The sequence below is a fragment of the Rattus norvegicus genome, chromosome 5 (assembly GCF_021556685.1).
Source record: "Rattus norvegicus strain SHRSP/BbbUtx chromosome 5, alternate assembly SHRSP_T2T, whole genome shotgun sequence".
NCBI classification, from domain to species: domain Eukaryota; kingdom Metazoa; phylum Chordata; class Mammalia; order Rodentia; family Muridae; genus Rattus; species Rattus norvegicus.
In genome coordinates this window covers 166,671,977-166,693,234 of record NC_141538.1, presented here as the reverse complement: position 1 = coordinate 166,693,234, position 21,258 = coordinate 166,671,977, and the positions used below count along the sequence as shown (strand labels likewise).

General features: G+C 49.4%; 1 protein-coding gene and 1 long non-coding RNA gene across 3 annotated transcripts in view; one reads left to right on the top strand and one right to left on the bottom strand.

The window, feature by feature from the left end:
* Positions 1 to 5,006: 5,006 nt before the first annotated feature.
* Positions 5,007 to 21,258, bottom strand: part of Slc2a5 (solute carrier family 2 member 5) — a 35,692-nt gene continuing 19,440 nt past the window's right edge. For both annotated transcript variants that reach the window (XM_087550965.1, NM_031741.1), the window contains 9 exon segments: positions 20,810 to 20,934; positions 12,588 to 12,740; positions 9,190 to 9,315; positions 8,873 to 9,060; positions 8,605 to 8,715; positions 7,828 to 7,929; positions 6,533 to 6,608; positions 5,930 to 6,057; positions 5,007 to 5,832 (listed from right to left, as the gene is read on the bottom strand). In XM_087550965.1, coding sequence (XP_087407091.1) covers positions 5,623 to 5,832; positions 5,930 to 6,057; positions 6,533 to 6,608; positions 7,828 to 7,929; positions 8,605 to 8,715; positions 8,873 to 9,060; positions 9,190 to 9,315; positions 12,588 to 12,740; positions 20,810 to 20,934 — 1,219 coding nt within the window. In that variant the 3' untranslated portion in view covers positions 5,007 to 5,622.
* On the top strand, positions 9,197 to 14,327 carry LOC148006171 (uncharacterized). The gene is made up of 3 exons (XR_015621355.1): positions 9,197 to 9,919; positions 10,043 to 10,132; positions 14,252 to 14,327. It is a non-coding gene; the product is annotated as an uncharacterized LOC148006171 (long non-coding RNA).

Below are 21,258 nucleotides of genomic sequence, written 5' to 3'. Positions count from 1 at the left end.
TATCTTCCAAGCAGGCACGGATCATACGCCAAAGCGGCCTTGTCCCTGGTTTAAGCTTGCCCACTGTAGTCTCCTTATCCAGATCTTTTCCCAGCTTCTCCCATGCTCTCAAAGTGAGCGACCCTGACACTATAAACCACGGGGCACAACGGTTACACTCATCAAGAAAACTCAGCAGGATTTTCTTTTCAATTTTAAGCTTACGCTAACCAGGAAGATCCTGAAGAGCTGACAGGAGCCGGGTGGAGTGTGAGCTTCCCATGCTTTTACGACCTTATTTACGATCGATTTACAAGCAAGGGGAGCTGGCGAGCTGGCGTGTTTATTTACACACGATCTTGTGGCTCATCATGGACTCTTCCCAACAAATGCATTCATGCCCTGGACGGTGGCAATTCAGACAGAAGCAACACCACAACACAAAAAGAGTATAAGGCAAAAGTGCTAGTCCAACCCACAAAGGATCAAATGGAAAAGACAACATTACCGTGCTCCACAAACCCCTTTTTGCCTCTAAACCAAGGCTATCATTGTCTCTGCTTTTCCAGAGAACTTTATTGTCCTACTAGGGAAGTTTTACAATCCCTTATCCCGGACCTTTATCGTCCCAACTTCAGGAACTTTACCGTTCCACTTCTAGGAACTCTATTGTCCCAATTCCGGCAACTAACTGCCCCTACTGGGAACTTACGTCGACCGTCCTGAGGCTGAAAAAGTTCTGGATCCAGACAAGAAAAGATAATTTTCTCGGGTCCCCGTATGGGCCACCAGTTGTCGCGCCCACCTCGACCGGCAAGGAAGACGCAACACCGTTGGATCCTTCTCAATCAGCCTTTATTGCAGGAACACCTAATTGATAGTACGGGGACCCCGGGGAACAAAGGCACTTGCCTTAAGTACAAAACAGCCAGCATGGCTAAGGACTTGTCCTCGGGGGATTGGTGGAGTAAAGACATCTTATTAACATGCTTATCAACTATGACCTAGTAAAGATGTCAGAAGAAAGCTAAAGGTGGTAGTAATACAAGCGACCACTAGATGTCAGTGCTATAGATAAATGCTCCCAACATATAATCACATGACCAAACTCATATATTTGTGGGGAATAGTGGCCATGAGCGCTCCATCTTAAAAAGAGATACCATTATCATCATCCCTCTAAAGCTCAGGGAACATCAGGGAAGAAGGGCAGGAAGGGTGCAAGAACTGGAGGATGGTGGTGATGGTGGTGGTGGTGATGATGGTGATGGTGGTGATGATGATGGTGATGATGATGATGGTGGTGGTGATGGTGATGATGATGGTGGTGGTGGTGGTGGTGATGATGATGATGGTGGTGGTGGTGGTGATGGTGATAGTGAGTGCTGTGAGTATGAGTGATATGAGTATGTGCTGAGTGTGTGAGTTCTGTAAGTGTATGAGTGCTGTGTGTGCGTGAGTTGTGTGTGTGTGTGAGTGCAGTGAGTGTGGGTGTTGTGTGTGGGTGCTGTGAGTGTGAGTATTTTGAGTGTGTGAGTGTTGTATGTGTGAGTGTTGTGTGTGTGAGTGCTATGTGTGTGTGAATGCTGTGTGTGAGTGCTGAGTGTGATTGCTGTGAGTGCTGTGTGTATGTGAGTGCTGTGTGTGTGTGAGTGCTGTGAGTGTGAGTGCTGTGACTGTGAGTGCTGTGAGTGTGAGTATTGTGAGTGTGAGTGCTGTGAGTGTGAGTATTGTGAGTGTGTGAATGCTATGACTGTGAGTGCTGTGACTGTGAGTACTGTGTGTGTTGTGAGTGTGTGAGTGTTGTGTGAATGCTGTGAGTGTGAGTGCTGTGAGTGTGAGACTCGTCCTCATTCGGGCTCTGAATGTGTCTGGCCACTGGGGCTAGAAGACCCTGGCAGAGTCCTGTCCTTTCCTTTCTACCTCTGCTGTCAAGGCTTAAAACCATCCCCGTGGGGACTCACCTGCCCTGTCACATTTCCATTTGGATTCACCCAAGTGTCATTTCTAGGGGAGGAGATTGGCTTTGGATTTTGGAGGTAGGTTCTTAAGTGTCCCAGCCTAGTCTGGAATCCACTATGTAGCCAAGAATGGCCTTGAATTCCTAATCTCCTTCCTTCACCTCTCGAGGGCTGGGATTGCAGGGCCGTGCCTACAGCCACACCCGGCTTAGCCTTCAGAACATCTTGACTTCAAACCTTGGGAGACTGGGTGTTTGTCATCAACTCTGACCACACAGGTGTGATACAGATGAGAACGCACTCAGGCCGAAGGACAGCAAGAGAGAACTGTTCTAATCATCCCTGTCTCTGGAGTTGTCCTTGGCCTATGCACCTACCTTCTGTCCTTGTCCCCACCAAACTGTGCCCCTTGGGGTCACTGGCCACCAAATCCAATGAGCCTCTTCCTCTGGCCCTTTCTTTGTGGTTCCCGGTACAATGCCCAACTTCTGTAAACACCGAGCCCCTCTCACACAAACGAAGTCTAAACCCAGTCTCAAAAAAGTTCTGGGGGCCTATGTTCCTCCAGGGCTTCCCCAACTCTTCTGTGGGACAGATGGGGGTGATTCTCTAGACTGTATGTGTGACTAGGCCTGGGGCTCTGCTCTGCTCGGCCCAGCCCATGGGCTGCCCATGCTCAGCTCCTTCCCGTGGCCTCCATGTTCCTCTTCCCTATCTCCCTCCCAGGCTTTCTCATTCACCTTCTCTTTCTTCCGTCCCTGTGCTTACCACCTGGGCTCTCCCTTCTCCAGTCCCACCCGGAACTGCTAGGGACTCTAAGAGTGACTGTGTGTCAAGGCTGGAGATAGAACCCAGGGCCTTGTATCTGCCGGGCTCTGCCACTGAGCTACACACACTCAGCCTCCAGGACTGTGACAGCCAAGTTCAGACTCAGGATGCTTCTCTAGACTTAAAGGGTCACTGGCTGTGGCAGAGCACCCATTTAATCCCAACACTCAGGAGGCAGAGGCAGGCAGATCTGAGTTCAATGCCATCCTGGTCTGCAAAGAAAGTTCCAGGCCAGCCAGGGATTTCTAAGGAGACCCTGTGTCCACCCTGCCCCAAGGATTTATAGGCCCTGCTATAGCCCGCAACTTCCTGTATTTCCTTCTAGACCAAAATATTGTGGGGTCCCCTGAGCAGAATGCCATACTCCTACTGAATCCTCGCTGACTGGAGAACCCTTCATATTTCCTAAGTCTTTATCACCCTACTCCCATGCCACATACCTCTTGCTATATACCCCACCCACACACACACGAAACTCTAGACATTTCTATGCATAACTATCCGTGTGAGACTTAAATTTTGAGTTCATGCCAAGGTCTCCAACTCTAATCGATTGCCACACGGAGTATTCCAGGATCCATACCATCGTCATTCTCCCACCACCCTGCGATCCACTCAGGATCCATACCATCGTCATTCTCCCACCACCCTGTGATCCACCCAGGATCCATACCATCGGCGCTCTCCCACTGCCTTGCGGTCCACTCAGGATCTATACCATCGGTGCTCTCCCACCGTCTGCCATCCAGTCATGTAAGTGTCCTCTCCCCTGTGTTTCTCTTGTGGGTTTACATAGGAGAGCTTATCCCCAAGCACATCAACACAGCAGAGTACCAAACACGTGCATGACTGAGCTAGACCTACGAGCATTCGAAGTCATTTAGCCCTGCAGCAGCCTCATGGGACAGGTTCTGCTTGTTCCACTTTTACTTGAAGCACAGAAAAGCTAAGTGACTTGGCATTTTGCATACTTAATGGCAGAGTCAAGATTTGAACCAGGGAGTAGATTCGTGTAGTGTGAAGCTTTTGCTACCCCACCTTGATGCTGTGGGAACGGGCTGTGCTACCAGTCCCCGCCCAGAGAATATTGGATTCGTGGATAAAGCGCACTCGCGTACACACACACACACACAGAGAGAGAGAAAGAGAGAGAGAGAGAGAGAGAGAGAGAGAGATTCAGTTTCAACCGGCTTTTGGCTCAACTGCTGGGCGCCTCCAACCTATCACGGCTAGCGTGCCCTTCCCAGTACTCCCAGCTCAGCATTCTCTCTGCAGTCAACTTCAGTTGCTCAACCATCCTCAGTCCCAGCTCAACACCCCAGCCTCCCGCCTGGAAAAGCTGCCTGTGGTCACTCTCACGCGGCTGATTGGCTTTTCTCCCTCCCAAGCATGGCGAGAACTCCTCTCCTCTCTCCCGCGTCTGCAGTCCAGCCTACAGGGACCCAGAAGTCCCGCCTATTCCACCCAGCTCATTGGCTGCTAGCATCTTTATTGATGGGTCAAGAACCAATTGGGGAACGGGGTCTTAGCATCAGACCCACCCCTACAGATTTGGGGATCTCCTGGCTGTTCCTGTGGGAAGAATCTGCAATGGCACCACAGACCCTAGCTCCCGACTCTGACAGCACCACTCCCCAGCATTCAGAGACTCCGTCCTTCCGTGTCGGAAAAGTCTTTATATCTGTAACAACCGCTCCAGACTCTCGCAGCTTTCCCTGTTGTCCTGACTGCTGCCGTTCTCACCATAGAAGGCACCACATTCGCATCCCAGAGCCCACTTGGGACCTCCTTTCTCACACACCTCAAGGCTTTCTCTACACTTTTGTAATCTCTCAATCTCAATCTCTCTCTCTCTCTCTCTTCCCCTCCCCTCCCCTCCCCTCCCCTCCCCTCCCCTCCCCTCCCCTCTCCTCTCCTCTCCGACTTCAGTTCTGCTACATTGATGTAAGGAACATCCCGTCCCTCCCATTTCCCTTCCTGCGGCCTCCTCTTCAGGCCCCCACACCTTGGTCTTCAACATGCAACTGCAGGCACGTGGGGTCTCCGCAACTCCCCTGACTTTACACACAGCACGTTACATCTTTGCAACGCTCTCCCATCCCTTCCCTCGGCAGGGAGTGTCTGTGGGACTCTCCATGCCAGATCCTGCTCTGAGGAGACCAGCCACCCTCAGCAGCGGGGGACCGCGGGGTCACCCCTGTGGCCTTCCTCTGCTCGCAGAGAACTGGTATGTCTTGGTAAGAAGTGATCAGATCTGTTTTATTGGCTAAACAGAATACTGTCGTTGACAGTTGATAATTCACGCTCCGTGTGTCTCCCCAAGTGGCCTGTTCCTCAGCTTTGTGACATGGCTGGGTCAGAAAAAGAGGACCACATCAATCACCAGCAGATGCCAGTGGTCTCTCCACGCCCATGGGAGGAGCCACACAAGGGATTTGGCTCAGTGGTAGAGCGCTTGCCTAGCAAGCGCAAGGCCCTGGGTTCAATCCCCAGCTCCGAAAAAAAAAAAAAAAAAAGAATAGAAAAAAAAAAGTTAAAAAAAAAATAGGACCGTCACGTCTTGTCTCTCGGCAACTGTTTTTGTTAGAAAAGCAATGTTACAAGACCCTCGCCACAGTCAACCCAGCAAAGGCCAGGTATGGCTTTGTGTGCGACCAAGAGCCCGTGACTGGCCTCTATGGTTAGGGACAGCACGGAAGCACGAAAGCCCGTCAGGTGTCCCCACTGAGTGGAGGGCTGCCATTCCCCGCCAGGCTCGTGTCCCTTCCAGTGTCACAGACACTAAGAATCCAGAACCAAAGTCTAGACAGGAGGCCCATGCAGACTGGCCATACTGCCTGGTGGCCTGGCTCTGCTACTGCTCCCGGGTAGCAGGTGGGAGGTCATTAAGCTCCTTTTCCTCCTTCTCCGGATATACGTCCGATACCTTGTTCTTCTTGGCAAAAATCTGGTTGATCTCGACAAACGTCCTGCCCTTGGTCTCTGGGACGACCATGAAGATGTAGATGGTGGTGAGGAGACATATAATCGCAAAGATGATGAAGCTGTAAGGACCAAGGCCCACCTGTGGGGAGAGGGACGGGCACGTTGGGGTGTGCTACAAGGTTCTAGATTGGTGGCTTGGGGACATGGGTGATGCTGGGGCCTTGGGCCCCACTCACTTGAATGAATGGGAAGATGAGGCCCACGATGAAGTTAGAGAGCCAGTGGACGCTGCCTCCGATCATGTAGGCGGATGGTCGAGAGGATTGCAGGAAGATCTCGGTGATGAACAGGGCAGGGATGGGACCTGAGAGAGGGAGGGTGGGGAGGGATGAGGGAGAGGCGTGAGAGGGAAGGGGTGCGGGGAAGAAGAAGACGGAAAGACATGTAGGTCAGGGGGAGACACTTTCCCGGACGGCACAGTGGCTCACAAAGGGGTCCTTGAACCTATGGGTGTCTTGGCGCCCTAGCTACCTAGCCACGGGGGTGGTGTGTATCGGCAAGACACGGGACTTTGTGAGGTGTCTCAGTGAGGATACGGATGCAGTTCTTAAGGATGGTAGGCATGAGGGACAGATGACAGAGGCTGCTTGTGGACTGAGGCTACAAGCATGGTAGCACTGTCAACCCATGGTGCTAATCACACCTACCCCCCCCCCCCCCATCCTGTGCTAAAGAGAGCAAGGGGGATGCCACTTGGGGCCGCATCCACCCTCCCTGGGGATTCTTAGAGAGTACCACGTGGGTCACTGAAACCATGGAAGTAGCCAAGGGATACATACTGGGCCCCACGGCGTGTCCTATGACGTAGACAATGACACAGACGATGCTGACATAGGGCATCCAGGAGATGGTGTTCTGTAGAGGCAGAGAGACAGGTTGTTAGTGCGGAGCAACTCGAAGGCTGGCCAGGGCGGGAGCCTTGGGGACCTCAGGGCAGAGATGGGCACTGGGATCTGGAAGGAGCCTGCAGTGGCTCTGCTGTGCAGCTTAAAGAGATCTTAGGAGTCACCTGCGGGGGAAGCTGGATTCGCTGTGGGAAGGACACAGTCCCTTGACGACATCTGACAGTGGCTGTACTTGCTAGACCAAACCCATGCCGATGCCTCGCCCTTCGCTAAGGTGAAAAATGTAGGATGGGGACAGCGTGGGTGTCCCTTCTGAGCAGGGTCACCAGCTTAGCCGGCATCTGCTGCGTTAATCTTTTCCCGAAAATGCCTCTAACCTTCCAAGGGGCGGGGCTTTTGCTGGACCTTGTAGCTAAGTCGCTCGCATGCTTTGAGACTGTGGGCAACTGTGTGCTTGACCTGCCGACCTACTGTGAGCTCAGCCTGTATAAGCATGCTCTCCCATCAGGGCGGCAATGTGACCAACCTGACTCTGCCTTGGTTCATCCGGTCAGCTTTTAAGACCTGAGCTGATGTGCAGTAGCTTTAAACTCGAACTTGTGTGTGCGTGCATGTGTTCGTGCACGAGTGTTCGTGCGCGTGTGCGAGTGTGTGTGTGTGTGGTGGCCGTCATTTGCTGAAATAGCCAATAGGCTAAATGCAAACTTGAACAACCAATATCCAACAAGTGTTGGAAGTGACATGTGGAGATAGGCTGATAGCATCTGTGTGTGGTTTTGAAGGCTAGTCCAGTCCAGTTGGGCTCAGTATATAACGTCTTCCCTTGTAAAGCTCTGTTGAAAATTTTCTGAGAAAATAGTTTGAGGCCGGCCTGGTCTGCACAGTGAGTTCCAGGACAGCCAGGACTACATAGAGAGACTCTGTCTCAACAAACAAACAAATAAACAAACAAACCCTCATTCGTTTCCATCTCATACTATTTACTACGCTGTTCAACAATATCAATAAACACAGAACAAAGCCCTGTGTTAGAGACAGGCATCAGAAACACACACAACACACAACACAGACCTAAAATGCAGACAGGTGGGGGGGGCAGGGGAGGAGAAGTCCAACGTGGCCTCGATCTTGGTTAATGAACCCCAAGAGGGTCCCCACCCTCATTTCTCCATGTGACGCCACCATCTCTAAGTTTCCTTTAAATGGATTGTCAGCACGGAGCTCCTCACCTGCAGTGCCAGTGCGACCGTCAGCACTATGCAAGCTGTGAGGCAGGTGGAGAAGCCGATGAGGAGAAGATTCCGACGTCCCCAAAGCTCTACCACAAAAACCTGGAGGTGTGGGAAGGAAGACCATGAGCTTCTAGACCCAGTGCCCAGTGTTCTCGTGGGACAGAGCACCCCCCACCAGAGGCTGCCATCTTAGGAATAGCCCTCACGGTCCCTCAACCAACTTTTGAGGGGTGAGGAAGAGTGTGTACCTAGCCACTGGTGTGCAAATAATTGTACATGCATACACAGAAGCATGTGTCGGTGGGTGGCTAGTTCGGAGGCCCAGCTGTGTTACTAGAGCCCAGATGTTCACTTTTAAATGAGAGCTCACGTCAAGAGCCTCGGTCCTGTGGTTAGAGGCTTCTGACCTCCTGCAAAGAAGCCAGGCACTGGAGTAAACTTGAGAGAGTCTATCTACACAGAGGCCTGGCTGGCTCATCTGTCCAGGGGCCAAACTCCACTCAGGAATCTAAGCGGTGAGTCATGAGCCACAGATCCCTGCAAGGGCCCTGTGCAGAGACCCTGCACTTCTGCCATGCTCAGCAGTCTCGGATAGAAGAGGTTAGGGCACACTGTGGGAGCTCTGTGTTAGGGGTCCAGGGCTGGGGCGTCAGAGCCCTGGGGGCATGTTGCAATCTGAAGGCCCAGCATCATCCAAGTCTGGGGCCTTTTACACTCCTCAGATGTCACTCCACCCCTGGTGACTTAAGGGACCATTGCCCCATGGGCACTCACCGTGACCATGGTCATGAACACGTTGACGGCCCCAGTCCCAGCCGTCACATATTGGACGTCGTTGCTTTTCACCCCTGCGCTGAGGTAGATCTGGTCAGCGTAGTAGTAAATCTGGAGGAGAACCATGGGGTTTGGCCTCGAGTGTAGGATGGCCAGTGGCCCGCCGCACTCCAGCCCCTCAGGGATACGTGAGAGAATCATCGTCATAGTGTCAGAGCCTGGTCGCTCACACTGCTTTGTCCCCTCCGAGCTCACAGGGCACCCGTACCGCGTTCACTCCTGACAGCTGCTGGCCGGCCATGAGGACGATCGTGGAGATGAGTTGCCAGCGGAGGGACTGCATGCGGAACAGCTTCCACACAGAGATGAAGCCTGCCGCCTTCTCAGCCTCATCCTCCTTCCGGATCTCCTCCATCTCCATGTCCACATCTTTCCAACCTCGAAGGGTCTGAAGGGCTGAGGGAGAAAGAAGAGGAGGGCATGAGCTCAGAGCTGAAGAGCCCGGGGGAGCCCGGCAGGGCGGGGCGGGGCGGGGCGGGGCGGGGGCGGGACCCAGGGTCAGGAGAAAACCACCGCAAACCTCACCTTTCTCAGCAGCTGATTCATTTTTCTTCTGAATCAGCAGGTAGCGGGGGCTCTCAGGAAAGAAGGGCAGCAAGAGGAGCTGCAGGCCGGCAGGGACTCCAGTCAGACCCAGGAGGATTGGCCAGCCTGCAAGCAAGGGTCTAGGGTCACAGAAGCCTGGAAGGAGTGGAGACCTTTTTCTCCACTCTCTGAACTGCGCCAGGCACTCTGCACCATCACCCTGAGGGAGGACCAGGGCTCTTTGGGGACAAAGTTTGACTTTTTCAGTGGACGTCTGGTGACTTTTTACACAGTGGCTGAGGCATGACTGACCACAGCACACCGAGAAGCTGGGCAAACAAAAACAAAATCTGGTAATGGCAAACGTGGGCACGGACGCGGGGGGAAATGGGAAGTCTCCGTGTGTCGCTGTATGTACTGAGACAACCCTGCCATCCCACCCCAGGTGTGTGCCCAGAAACGCTTGTGTAGGGGGGACAAGGACACCTAAACTGGAGTGGTCAGAGCAGTGCTGATAAACTCGGAAACAAAAGCAACAGTAATGCTAACGGCCGTGACACAGAAGGACACAGAAGCCACCCTGTGGTCCTAGGACGGAACTAAATACTGAGGAAAACAGCGATGGCCCGGACAGATCTGTCCAGCGTGGTGCGTTATGTGAAGGGCTGGACGGATGGCTCGGTGGCTAAGAGCACTTGATCTGGATTCGGTTTCTAGCACCCAGGCAGTGGTAAGGGTAAGGCCGACTCTGGCTGCCTGTGATTACATGGCTGACCCTGCTCATGCAATTTAAGTAGTTCTGTATCACCTGACAGCTGGTGAATAACCAATCGCGTGTTTCCTTTTGCTATAGGTCTCATGCAGTCCAGGCTGGCCTGGAACCTTTGTCTTCCTGTCTCAGCCTTCTGGGGGCCGGGATTGCAGATGCACCATGGTGCCCAGTGTACGTGCGCTTTGGGTTTTGAGTTTTTACATCTTTATTAGATTTACCTATTTACTTTATGATGTGTGTGTGTGTGTGTGTGTGTGTGTGTGTGTGGTGTGTGTGTGTGTGTGTGTGTGTGTGTGTGTAGAAGAGGGAGAAAGAGAAGGAGAGAGGAGGGATGGAGGGAGGAGAGAGAGAGAAATAAAAGAAGAAAGAGGGAAGGAGATGGGGAGGGAAAGAGAGAAGGAGGGAGGGGAAGAAATACCACTGAGACCTTGCATCAATCAGAAACAACTTGTGACATCACTTTCCTCTCTGTTCTGTGTGGGTCTTTTTTTTTTTTTAAAGATTTATTTATTTATTATATATAAGTACACTGTAGCTGTCTGTTCTGTGTGGGTCTTTTTTTTAAGATTTATTTATTTATTATATATAAGTACACTGTAGCTGTCTGTTCTGTGTGGGTCTTTTTTTTTTTAAAGATTTATTTATTTATTATATATAAGTACACTGTAGCTGTCTTCAGACACACCAGAGGAGGGTATCAGATCTCATTACAGATGGTTGTGAGCCACCATGTGGTTGCTGGGATTTGAACTCAGGACCTCTGGAAGAGCAGTCGGTGCTCTTAACCGCTGAGCCATCTCTCCAGCCCTTTTTTTTTTTTTTTTTTTTTTTTTAAGAAAATACAATGTAACTCATGCTGGCCTCAAACCTACCACTGTGTATGTCAGGCTGACTTTAAGTCTCTCAGTCTCAGTCTCTTTCCTTCACCTTCTGAGTCAAGAAATTGGTTGATTTTGCCTAGAATATGAATGCCATCCAATGTCAAGCTCAGTTTCCGTCTGAACCACCACCTTCTAGGCTGGAACAAATGTCCTCCCACCTCCTTCTGCCCTTTGATCAGAATTGGCTCCAGATCACTGTGGGACCCTCCACCTATCTCCCCTGTCCTGTCTGTGACAAGTGCTGCGGTCTCCCATATGAGCCACGGTCACCAGCAACTAGGGCCCTCCTCCCAGTCCCCTACACTGCAACTCTCCTCGACAGGGCACCAATCCAGATCCCACTTCTCAATCTTGGCCACTAAGCAGTCTTGGGGGCCTCCTTTCTGCGCCTCCTCTGACTGCGCCACCTGCTGGCCAGCCCTGTTTGAGCGAAGGAGTTGTCCTAAGCCAGGGGTCTAAGATGGTCACCGTTAAACCCCAGCCCTGCACAGCAGGAAAGCCACAGAGGAGGATGGAGGTCTAACACACTACCCTTTTGCAGTTCCCTGAAATCACAAAGGATCTCCACATTCTTGTCTCCTCTGCCCAGGCCTAGAATGTTCTCTTCTGGACAGAACTGTCCCTTCCCTCCTGCACAGTGTGATATGGTGGAGAATCTGCTCCTGCTGTCTGGGGCTCCCTGAGGCTCATCCTTAGTTCGTTCATCTTAGGTGTCAGCTTGTAGGGATAACGTGACACCTTCATGGAGGTGTCCAGGACAGGTGGAAAAAGGACAGGAAGACAGGGGAACATGGCAAAGAGACACAGAGCCAGGCTCAGGCTGCAGGGTTGGAATCTTAACAGGATTTCTCATGTGTTTCCAGTCTGCCAAGTCTCAGGTTCTGTATCTGTAAAATGGGTGTGTTTAAGGTACATGATCTCACAAGGCTGCTGGGAGGAACAGATGGACTATTACAGAAGACATGGTGCCCAGGCCACGGCAGGCCTGATCACTGAGACTGGTCTCCCTCTCAGAAGCTTAAGGCTCAGAAAGAAAGACAGGAAGGAAAGGAACGAAAGAGAAGAGGTGGGGGCAGGGCTGGGCTCAGCTGATAAGAGTGTTTGCCTAGGGGTTGGGGATTTAGCTCAGTGGTAGAGCGCTTGCCTAGGAAGCACAAGGCCCTGGGTTCGGTCCCCAGCTCCGAAAAAAAAGAACCAAAAAAAAAAAAAAAAAAAAAAAAAAAGAGTGTTTGCCTAGCATTTGCACAGATCTCTGGGTTTGGTCTCCAGAACTGCATAAAACAGTTGTGGTCCGTCCCCCCCCCCCCCCCCCCCGCCCAACCCCACCCCGTAATCTCAGGACTTGTTGGGTGGAGGCAGGAGGACCACCAGGAGTTCAAGGTCACTCTGACAACCCTGTGAGTCTGAGGCTAGCCTGGCTTACATGAGACCCTGTCTCAACAGTGAGACAGAGAAAGAGGAGGTAACGGCGCCATTTGTCAGTAGACGAGTGCCTTCTGAGAAGGTGAACGGTCACTTAGCCGTTGGAGGAAAGTAGGCTCTTCCTGCTCAGTTGATTCACCTTGCTGTCCTTTAGAAGGAACTTGTCACCACGGGCTTGTTCAGCTCCGGAATGGCACATGGAAAAGAACAGTCCCCAGTGGACTGACTGAATAGGGAGGTCAGTGGGCGGAAGCTTCCAGTAATGGTGGTAGGGGTTTTGGGGGGGGAGGACTGGGGGGGAGGGCTGGGGCCTCTCTTCTTACCTTCCTCGCTTGCCAAGACACTCCGAAGGCCAAACAGCTGGGCCACAAGGATGCCCACAGTGATGAAGAGCTGAGGAACCACTCCAAGAGCCCCTCGCAGGTTTTTGGGGGCTAGCTCCCCTAAGTACATGGGGACCACGTTGGAAGATATACCTGGAAGGAGAGTCCAGTCAAGAATACAACTGGGAAAAAAAAAAAAAAGAATACAACTGGGAAGGCTGGCCAGCTGCCTCAGAGATTAAGAAGAGCACTGGCTGCTTTCCCAGAGAACCTGAGGTAGCTCACGACCATCGAGAGTGAGATCTGGTGCCCTCTTGTGGCGGGCAGGCATATGTGCAAGCAGGACACTGCATAGTAAATAAATCTTAAAACAAACAAACAAAACAGAACCAGGAAAGTGTCTGGTAGAAACCAACTGTGTCTTTGAAGACTCAATACACCGTGCCAGGTGTGCAATCTAGCCTGAACCCCACCCCTTAAAATGGGGATAATTCAGTTGGTAAGTGCTTGCTGTGCAGGTAAGAGGACCCGAGTTCAATTCCCAGAACCCACATAAGGCTGGGTTTGAGAGTAGGTGCTAGGCAATCTCCATGCAGGGGGTCCGGGAGCCAGGCAGATCAATGCGCTCCAGGTTCTGTGAGAGACCCTGTCTCAAATATATGGAGGAATCCTAAAAAAACAACCCCCAGAGGTGGACCTCTCCCCTCCACACACATGTGCGCACCTCTACACCCTGCTTCTCACACACACCCTCCCATAACACAGTGAGTGGATGGATGGATGGATGGATGGATGGATGATTGGCTCTTGCAAGCGCCTCTTTTTTTTTTTTTCTTTTCTTTTCTTTTTTTTCGGAGCTGGGGGACCGAACCCAGGGCCTTGCGCTTGCTAGGCAAGCGCTCTACCACTGAGCTAAATCCCCAACCCCACAAGCGCCTCTTCTAATTCTTAGTCCTTTAAAAAGGTCAAGGAAAGAAATCACGTGGGTGAAGCTCCTGACAATATTCGCTTCTGGACTGCGTTACCTGGGGGTGCAGCCCAGCCAGACCTTATGTCCTTGCTCCTGACTGGCCCAGGTCGCAGAGGAAAGAGGATTAGACACATTCCCTTCCTTTGACTCAGGGAGCAAAGAATCAGTCCGGGAAAGGCACAACAATGGTCCCCTGGCTGGCTCACTTTCTGGGGACAGCGTGTGACAGTAAACCCCTGCCTTAGGCGACTCATACATGAAGCAGGCAGAAAGTTAGATCTAGGCCAACCTAGGATACCAAAGGGACGCCACGCCTTAGAAAAGCTTGGAGTGGAAAAGTTAGCTCAGAAGAAAAGTTTACAGTGTAAAAAAATTGCAAATTTCAGTACACATTGTTGAAAATCGGCATTTCCTGGATTTATGTATGCTGGGGTACTTTGAACCCCACTATGTAATCTGTTTTGAAAGGTTTGTTGTGGGTAGAGGGATGGCTCAGTGGTTAAGAGCACTGACTGCTCTTCCAAAGGTCCTGAGTTCAAATCCCAGCAACCACCTGGTGGCTCCAACCATCTGTAATGGGGATCTGATGCCCTTCCCTCTTCTGGTGTGTCTGAAGACAGCTACAGTGTACTTATATATAATAAATAAATATATAAATATTTTATTTTATTTTTTTTCTTTTTCTTTTTTTCAGAGCTGGGGACCGAACCCAGGGCCTTGCAAGCGCTCTACCACTGAGCTAAATCCCCAACCCCATAAATAAATATTTTAAAGAAAGTTTTGTTGTTGATTTTTAGTAATGTGACTTGCCGTGTGTGTTTTGTGGGTGTGTTTACAGACTTGTCAGATCCCCCTGGGAGCTGGAGTTATGGGTAGGTGGTTGTAAGCTGCCCGACCTGGGTACTAGGAACTGAACTGAACCATCTCTCCAGGCCCCTGCTATGTAATCTTGTAAGATTTCCCGCCATGTCAAAATATGACTCCTTTAGGAATAGATGAAGCTGGGGGCTGGTGGGATGGCTCAGTGGATAAAGGCACCAGCTGCCAACCCTCCTGACAACCCTCGTGATCTGAGTTCAAATTGCAGGGTACACATGGTGGAAGGAGAGAGGAGCTTACCCAGTTCCCCCATGAAAGAAACAACTAAATATAAAAAACTGAGAAACAAAAATGCAAGAGCCGGAGTGGTGGCTCGGCAGTTAAGAGAACTGGCTGTCAGGGGCTGGAGAGATGGCTCAAAGGTTAAGAGCACTGAGTGCTCTTCCAGAGGTCCTGAGTTCAATTCCCAGCAACCACATGGTGGCTCGCAACCATCTGTAATGGGGTCTGATGCCACCTTCTGGTGTGTCTGAAGAGAGTGACAATGTACTCACATAAAATAAATAAATCTTAAAAAAAAAAAGAGAGAGAGAGAACTGGCTGTCCTTGCAGGGGTCCTGAGTTCAGTTCCCAGTGCCCTCAGCCTGTAACTCCTGCTTCATTGGATCCGACTTTCCCTCCTGGCCTCTGCAGGCACTCATGTGCATACACTTCCCCCAGTTCAATAATAAAATAAATATTTAAAAAAGGGTAAAGGTAGGGTGCTGGCAGATGGGTCGAGTGCATGTCTAGTGTGCACAAGGCTTAGGGTTCCAACCCCGGTCCTAAAGTAAGAAGGTAAGAAAGCTTGTGATTTAACCTAACGCTGTGGTGTGCGCCTCTAACTTCACTTCTAACTTCAGAGTAGACGGGATGGCTGCAAGTTCGCCACCATCCTGTGTTGCACATTCCAGACCAGCCAGGACTATGTAGCAAACCCTGTTGCAATTGTTACAATTAAGAAAACAAAGGGGGGTGGGTGGAGAGATGGCTCAGTGGTTAAGAGCACTGACTGCTCTTCCAGAGGTCCTGAGTTCAAATCCCAGCAAACACATGGTGGCTCGCAGCCATCTGTAATGGGATCTGATGTCCTCTTCTGGTGTGTCTGAAGACAGCTACAGTGTACTCATATAAATAAAAAATATATATATAAATAAAATATATAAAAATATATATAAATAAAATATATAAAAATATATATAAATAAAATATATAAAAATATATAAAATAAAAATATATAAAAATATATAAATAAAAAAGGAATAACGACAAAATAAGAATAAGTAATACGCCTGGTAGGCGTGTCTGAATTAAGTTCATTTACAATCTATACTTTGAATATTTTCGGGGGGGGGTCTTGTTAGGGGAGGGGCCTTGCTAGGGGAGGGGGTCTTGTTAGGTAGACCATGCTAGCCTCAAACTAGAGGTCCTTCTGCCTCGGCCCTGCAGGGCTAAAATTACAGGAATGCGGAATGGCTAGGATAGATTCTGCAGACCAAAGTGGGAAGACCTTTGAGTTGGAACAGGGAGGGACAGGGAGGAGTGTGGGGGAGGGGGCAGGGCGGGGAGGGGTGGGGCGGGGCGTGGAGGGGGTAGAGGTGGGGTGGTGAAGCAGTTGTAAAGTCTGCATTCCTTCTGGCCAGGGAAAGCCTTCAGTCCTCTTGCCAAGGAGTTGTTCAACAACAAACCTGTGGACTGTGAGCCTCCGGAAAGCAAAGCGCAAAGCTCAGCTCCCTTTACTCCCTACTCACAGCTGGGCTGTTTACCTCGTTCTCTGAGCTATGCGGCTGGTGCGAGTGGTCTAAGGAGCTTTCCAGAAGCGGCTAACTGAACACGGGGCAGCTTTGAAAATCCAGCTGGGCAGTGATTCTGCAGCAGATTACAAGAGCCCTCTGACTGGGGCCTCACCCAGTAGCCACGGACTCCTCCCTCCCGCGAGCCATCCAGCACACGCCCTGTTGCCCTGGTGCTGATAAAGGAGCCACTGACCGCTGCCAGGTGTGATGGCCATGTGCGATGCACACGTGCCACCATGCCCTTCCTGGGGAACACCCTGGAGGAGGTCACTCAGATGTTCCTCAGTCCCGGCTTTATAATTTTGCTGACTGTTTATTTACTGTATAACTATAATGTATCATTTGTATCATGAAAACGACAACAAAAAATCCAAACGTCTGCTGTTAAGACAAACATTGAAGTGATTTGCAAAGATGTGGAATAATGTCGCCCTTCTTATAAAACTTTTATTAAAAGTTTTTGTTTTTTTTTTCCCTGAGGCAGCTGTCTTAGGAAGCACAGCCTGGTCTTGAGGTCTTGAACTTAGCACACCTGGCATTTGTATTGTTTTGTTTTCTGGATAATTATCTTTTATGAAAACGCTCTGTGTGTGTGTGTGTGTGTGTGTGTGTCTGCACATGTGGGCCATGGCACAGGAGTACCACACTCCCAAATAAATATGCAAATGGAAAAAAATTGACTAGAATCAATTTTAACTAGAAGTATGCTTCTTGAAGTAAAAAGGTTGGAATTTCCACACACCCCAACCCCCAACCCCACAAAGGTCTAGGCCAGGTGTGCTAATGCACACTTATAATCTTAGCACTTGAGTGGCTGATGCAGGAGAATTGCTAAAAGTTTGAGATCAGTGTGCGCTACAGAATGAGACCTTGTCTCAAAAGCGAACACAAGCAAATAAAAACAAATCAGTCGAGGTCTTGTTACATATAAACACGTCAGGCTAGCCTCAAACTGGTAATCCTCCTGCCTCAACATGGTAAGTGTTGGAGCCCCCATTGCCACAGGTTAGGATTTATTTCTGGGGGTTGGGGATTTAGCTCAGTGGTAGAGCGCTTGCCTAGGAAGCGCAAGGCCCTGGGTTCGGTCCCCAGCTCCGAAAAAAAAGAAAAAAAAAAGGATTTATTTCTGTGTGTGTGCTGTGAATGAAGCCACTGGTGGAGCAAGTGTCCTGCCATTGGGCTCTATCCCTGCACTCTCTTTACTTTTGTTTTGCTTTGAGACAAAGTTCTCCGACAGAGAGCACATTCCTAGTCCAAGCTGACCTTGAACTTCCAGTCCTCTCGCCTTTGCTTATCAAGGAGCTGATATCATAGGCGTGTGCCACCAGGGCCAGCATCTGTCAAGATTTTTAAATTACATTCTCTCTCTCTTTCTCTCTCTCTCTCTTTCTCTCTCTCTCTCTCTCTCTCTCTCTCTCTCTCTCTCTCTCTCATGTGTGTGTATGTATGCTGTGTATGTGTATGTGTGTTTTGTGTGTATGTGTGTATATGTATGCTGTGTATGTGTGTGTGTGTATGTGTGTTTTGTGTGTGTGTGTGTGCACTTTTGGGGGAAGCTGTGCTTCTATCTTGTGGACTCCTGGGATAGAACTCAGGCTGTCAGGCTTGGTGGCAAGCATTTTGTCTAGGCTCCACCCGAGAGTTACCTGGCAATAGCCAGGTGTGCCTGACTCACTATAAAAGGGGCTGCTACCCACTTCTTACCCTCTTGTCTCTTGCCCTCTCTTCCTCCTGCTCCCTTACCCTCTTCCCACTCCCCTGTCCCACCTCCATGCACTCATGGATGGCCAGCCTCTCCTCCTCCTCTTCCTCCTCCTCCTGTTTCTCTTCCTCCTGTTCCTCCTCTCTCTCTCTTTTCTTTCTCTCTCTCTCCCTCCCTCCCCCATCCCTCCTTCCCTACCTCCCTCCTCCTTTCTGTCTCTACTATTCTTTCAACTCCCTTCCCCATGCCCTGAATAAACACTATACTATACAATACTATACTATACTATACAATATTATACTATACTATACAATACTATATAATACTATACTATACAATACTATACTATACTATACAATACTATATTATACTATACAATACTATACTATATAATACTATACTATACAGTATTATACTATACAATACTATACTATATAATACTATACTGTACAATACTATACTATACAATATTATACTATACTATACTATACAATACTATACTATATAATACTATACTGTACAATACTATACTATACAATATTATACTATACTATACAATACTATACTATATAATACTATACTGTACAATACTATACTATACAATACTATATTATACTATACAATACTATACTATACTATATAATACTATACTATACTATACTATATAATACTATACTATACTATACAATACTATACTATACTACACTACACTACACTACACTACACTATACTATACTATACTATACTATGGCACAGTATTCTATACTCAGCATGAGCCTGCAGAGGCATCCCCTTCCCCCACACCATACTGCGCCTCCACCAAACATATTCCTGGTTTCTCTTTCTTTTTATAAAACACAACAGTGAGTACTTTTACTTGATGAGCCATCTCACCAGCCCTAATTGTGGAATTTCAGCTGTGATTTATTGGTCAGAGTTGATTATTATGTTATTGTTATTGTTTTTAATTATTGGAAACCTATACTGAATGCTCATGATCAATGGGAAAGAGACTGTACCAGCTCACGGCTGACAACTTCTGGGAGTTTTCTAGTTCTTGAGAAGCTTTCCCAGGGAAAACCAAAGGCCAGATGAAGACAAGATCAATGACTGCTGGGGCGTTGTCAGGGGCAGCATGGGGGTGGGGAGCATGACTCAGTCCTGAGTGGAATCTGCCCGAGGGCTATAGTTTTCCCCATGATATGGTTACCCTACACACACACACACACACACACACACACACACACACACACACACACTCCCATCCTGCAGTTCTTCACTTTGGCTAGCCTGAGCTAACTATTGTAGATCAGGTTGGCCTCAGATACACAGAGCTCCATGCCTACTTCCTGAGTGCTGGACCAAAGGTGTGTACCACCTCTGGCAACGCCAGCTTCCGGACTTCTCTGCCTGCTAATGGACTTGAGGGATTTGCTCACATCCAGTCAAGTCATCCCTCCACCCCACCCCACATTTGGAAGGATAGAAGGTCATTCTGATATCGGCTAGGAGATGCAGAAGGACAGCATTCAGGAGGTGCCCACCCTCCATCTGAAGGACCCTGAGAATTGGCAAGGCTGCTCCTAGCTGGGCACTGACTGCTGGGAAACCCCAAGAGTAGCTTTAAAAGCGTCTCTTTCTCTGAACAGTTAGGGAAGAGCTTTCCAAAACTAACTCAGGACCCGCTGCAGCCTGGGTTGAGAAAGCTGTCAGTGAGGTTTACAAACCAGCTCACCAACCTTTTTAAGACTGCAAATCACAGTTTAAAAAAAAAAAATACGGGCTGGAGAGATGGCTCAGGGGTTAAGAGCACCCGACTGCTCTTCCAGAGGTCATGAGTTCAATTCCCAGCAACCACATGGTGGCTCACAACCATCTGTAAAGAGATCCGATGCCCTCTTCTGGTGTATCTGAAGACAGCTACAGTGTACTTATATATAATAAATAAATAAATCTTTTTTTTTTTTTTTTTCTTTTCGGAGCTGGGGACCGAACCCAGGGCCTTGCGCTTCCTAGGTAAGGGCTCTACCACTGAGCTAAATCCCCAGCCCCCATAAATCTTTAAAAAAAAAAAATACAGAAATTGGGCTGGAGAGACGGCTCACCAGTTTGTGAGCGCTGGCTGCTCTTCCAGAGGACCTGGGTTCAATTCCCGGCACCCACATGGCAGGTCCCAACTGTTTGTAACTGCAGTTCCAGAGGCTCTGACACCCTCACACAGACATGTAGGCAGGCAAGACACCAATGCACATAAAAATAAATCTTTAAAAATAAAAACCCCTGGGGTTGGGGATTTAGCTCAGTGGTAGAGTGCTTACCTAGCAAGCGCAAGGCCCTGGGTTTGGTCCCCAACTCCGAAAAATAGAAAATAAAAAAAAAATAAAATAAAAAATAAAAACCCCACGACAGCCCAGAACCCTATTGTCCGACTTGGTTCTCTTACACACGCACAGATAAACAACAACTGAAATCGAATTTCACAGGACCTTTTCGTTCTCATGTGACGTAGGGCAGTCTATCAGACAAAGGCGCTGCTCACTAAACAACACTACCCTCCCACAGGCCATTATCCTGGTCAGTGCTGAGATACTGAGGAAAAAGACCAGGCTGGAAGACTCCTTCTAAACTCAGGGTTTGTAGTTTACTCAGAAAGAACAGTTTTCCTAGGCCAGGAATTGTGGCTCAGTATAAAGCAATTGTCCAGCTTGCATGGGGTTCTGGGTTCAATCCCGGATTTTGGAAAAACAAAGCAAACGACAGCTTCCCCTTCCGGAAGCATCGCTGCGAAGGTCTGCCCGCTGCCTGCCCATGAGGATGAGGGTCAGCTTTAGTTTCTGTGCTTCAGAGGCCTCAGGCTGTATGGGATCCCTGGGAGGCGCCAGGAAGGGTTCCTTACCTGCACATATTCCAACCAGAAGTCTGGAAGCAATTATTATCTCAAAGGATTTGGCAATTTTGCTGCACCCCATCAAGATGGCCGGCAGGATGGAGAATATGTTGTTGAACAGTAAGGCCCCTTTTCTGTGGAGAGTAAAAGTTGGGTTAGCTTAAGGATCCATTCATGCACTCGGCATGAATTCATTGTGCATTCAGGAGCATTCAGTCAGTCAACAGACACTCCCTAATGTCTGCTCTCCGCGGTGTCCCCTAGTTACAGCAGTGACAGAGGCCAGGCGCACATCCTGCTGTGGGAGCAAAGGTCAGAGGGCACTGGTGACGGGACAGAGGAACATGGACTGAGATACGAGGCCTGGGCTCCTCTCTGAGCTGTCTCACCGGCCCTAACTGTGGAATTTCAGCTGTGATTTATTGGTCAGAGTTGATTGTTATGTTATTGTTATTGTT